Source organism: Tigriopus californicus, chromosome 6 (assembly GCF_007210705.1).
Source record: "Tigriopus californicus strain San Diego chromosome 6, Tcal_SD_v2.1, whole genome shotgun sequence".
Classification (NCBI taxonomy): Eukaryota; Metazoa; Arthropoda; class Copepoda; order Harpacticoida; family Harpacticidae; genus Tigriopus; species Tigriopus californicus.
Window position 1 is genome coordinate 14,810,098 of NC_081445.1, and position 3,365 is coordinate 14,813,462.

General features: G+C 39.6%; 1 protein-coding gene across 1 annotated transcript in view; it reads right to left on the minus strand.

The window, feature by feature from the left end:
- Window positions 1-2,183: 2,183 nt before the first annotated feature.
- Window positions 2,184-3,365, minus strand: part of LOC131882322 (lactosylceramide 1,3-N-acetyl-beta-D-glucosaminyltransferase B-like) — a gene marked incomplete in the record, with an annotated part of 9,064 nt that continues 7,882 nt past the window's right edge. The window contains 2 exon segments of the mRNA XM_059229436.1: window positions 2,184-2,717; window positions 3,272-3,365. Coding sequence (XP_059085419.1) covers window positions 2,472-2,717; window positions 3,272-3,365 — 340 coding nt within the window.

A 3,365-nucleotide genomic window follows, 5' to 3' on the forward strand; every position in this document is an offset into this window, starting at 1 on the left:
AGAAAAAGGGCAAAAATTGTCAAGCACCGCCAGCAAATGACTCAGCTGACCAGACTGTCCCTTTTCCTGGTGCGTCTTAGGGCACTCTCTTTCTTTTTCCTTTCTTCCATAACACAAAAGAGCAGATGCCCGAGGCTAGCTTGACAATTGCGGAAGCGAGGCTTGTTTGGCAGTAGACTTGTAAGAAAAATTCAAATGATAATTCCTGCAAAGAACAATCAATAAATGCATCCTTGTAATTTCAAACCTTTTCCATAACTCCAAGTGGAAGATATTGTTATCTTCAATTTTTCAACAGATTTGAATGATTTTTTCAAGGATTTTCAAGGAGCAAGGTAGAGCGTCCTCTCTGAAAGCCAGGCTCTAGCTTTATGCTCCCAGTCTCCGCAAGGAGCGTCCTTGTTTTTAATGTGATTAAATCTCGAGAGTCCATAAGACCAATTAGATTACCGAATAAAGAAGAAGTATCCAATGCGACCGCAGTAGCTAATATCCCTGACTATCAATTTTCGTCGGTCTTTCTAACTCCGACTCAACATGTTTGGGCGACAAGAGTTTATTTCTAAAAAGAAGTAATGATTGACGAGAAGTAAATTGTCGAGCTATCGAAGCTCTGAAATCTTCAAACCCTTCAGGGCCGAATGGTGTGACGGCATTTACATTAATAAAGAAGGAGATAGGGACCAACCTGTTAATTGTCGACCAATCTCTTTTTTTTCTTTTTGGGGACTTCCTTACCGCTACCGGGATTGGAATCCCAGCAGTTCAAGACGAGAAGATTATTTAATTTACTTGACTCTTATTTATATATGTTATTTGATCGACCAACGAATTGGAGTTGGCTGATCTGGCTAATCCTTGAATATAAGGTTGATCAGGAATTTTAGTCAAAAACTTGTCCAAGTCTGACTTAAATCCTGCTACTGGATCAACGCCTACATAAGCCCTACGAATATTTGAGGGCAGCAAATTGAACAATGAAGGAGCCCGAGAAAGAAGAGAGTTGACTTATTGTTCGAACTAGCCTGGATTCTCGAGGGCTTGAAGGTGCTCTCAAAACGCACATTTAAGCCTCCGGTCACTACAATTGACCCTAAATCCTGGGTTGGGACAAAGCTCATGAATGCTTTTGAAAATGTACAATATCAGATACCTTTCGTACCTTCTCTGAGTACTGTACAATCCCAACCTTTCAAACCTCTCCCAATACGAGAGCTCTCTCATTCTTAATGTTCCTAGGAAACATCTTTGGACCTGCTCGAGCTTTTGCAAACCTGCTGAACTATTTGAGCCCAAATGAGAGAGGCATATTCAAGATCAGCACTGAACAATCAACTTGTACAGAGTTAGCATCGTGACACTATCTCGGGACTTAAACGTGCGAATATACAACCACATGTTTGAAAAGCCTACCAACTTTCAACTGGATATGCTCATCGAACTTTCCATTATCTTGGAGGACTACACCTAAATCCTTCATGGATGAGACCTGCTCAATGTCCTTACCTTCATCATCTAATAGTGGAGTGCCTAATGGCATCGACCCAAAGGTCAAAAGGTCATTGAGTAGAATTTCATTCCATTCAGTGCCATGTTACTCGCAGCAACCCAGGAGTAGATTTAGTCTAGGACCTCTGCCAGACAACCGGAATCCTGACCATTCCTACCAACTACCAATTTTGTATCATTAGCATAAGAAGAGATATTGACATTACTACTACCAAGCTTCTGAAGCGGAGCAATGAAGATGATGAAAAGGAGAGGACCCAAAATGGAGCCCTGAGGGACACCCGACTTGACATCATGTATGTCACTAAGGGATCCTTCAACCTTAACTAATTGTTTCTTACCGCAAATGAAACTTCTTAGCCAATTGAGAACCTTGCTTTGGATCCCAATCTCATGGAGCCTGTTAACTAAATGGCTTTCTGTCAAGTACTTCTTACAAGATCGAGTTCGAAAAATGACTAGAAGGCCCTTTTGAGGAATCCCAAGGCGTTTTATGGCTTTAAAGTAAAGAAAATAATATTACCGTTGGCTTTTTTTCGTGGGTAACCCTATGTTGGTCATCTAGATATCTAGCAGGACACATCGTACCGGGAAGCTCCTAACTCCTCCTAAAACTAGTAGATTCTTAATCTTCAGAAACACACTCGATTGTCAAAAAAGAATACAGGATCGTACAAGGAATTTTCCTACATTTATTGTTTTAGTAACTCGTTGGGATGAATGTTCAAAACAACATTTGTTCTCTTTTTGCATTGTTGAGGCCATGTTGCAGACAAACACGAAATGTAAAGCACTGCGCTTGAACTCTGAAAATGGAGAATGACATCGGAGACACAAAAAAATGCATATCCCCTCTTCATGTGTGGTATTTGTGCATATCGCCTTTAGCAATTGCATTTAATTCCACGTTGAAGTCAACGTACTACGTCAGGGACAAGGGCCAAATACAAATCCTTCTTAATTCAGACTTTGGCTTCCAGTCTTGATGAACCTCCCAAACCTTTATCAATCGGAAGGAAGGGTCTACATTCAAAATAATCACAGAAATGGAGTTTCTTGTTCTTTGAACAAAACGAGTTTGGCGTGGAGCAATCTTTATCAACCTGCCCGTTTTGAAAGCGAAAAACGTGGTCGATCACCAACATGGCTCTCGGATTGACGTAGTGTATCACAGCCTGGTTGGGCCTCAATTTGCCCAATGACGAATCCTGCAAGAAAAAGTGCACCTCATGATGATCTGGAAAATTTAGCGCCTTTCAATGAAGGGTTTGCTTTTGGGCAAGTTATTATTAAGTCGTGTGAAATGAAGCCAAGGAAAGATGATCAGTAGGGCCGGCCGAAACTTGCATCCTGCATAATGTGCAAATTTTGCAAAAAAAAACTTGCACATCCGAGATTTTTTAGCTAATTTATTGCATTTGTAAATTTTGAAACTTTTAGAGCAATATTTGACATTTTCTACAATTTATTGCGCATTTTGAGCCATTTCAATAAAAAAATTCAATGTTTGGGAATAATTTTCAAGAATCGTGGTCAATTATAGAAAAAAACATGAAATTTAATTTTATTGCCTGATTTTCTTTTTGAATTCTCTTCAACAATAAGCACTTTTGTACTTCAATGTCTATGTATTCCATTCATTTCAAATAGCTCTTCCATCTGCATTCAATGTGATGGGGCTTTCACACAATGATTTATTTCAGGATTATCAAAACGTTGGACTTATTTGGGATCTTCTCGAATCAAGTTAAAAACCACTTACTTCAAAGGGCTGAAAATTTTTGCTGGATATGAGTGAGAGGCGGCACATTTTGGCAAGATATCCAGTGATGAGGACGTCATTAATTGGGAAAAAG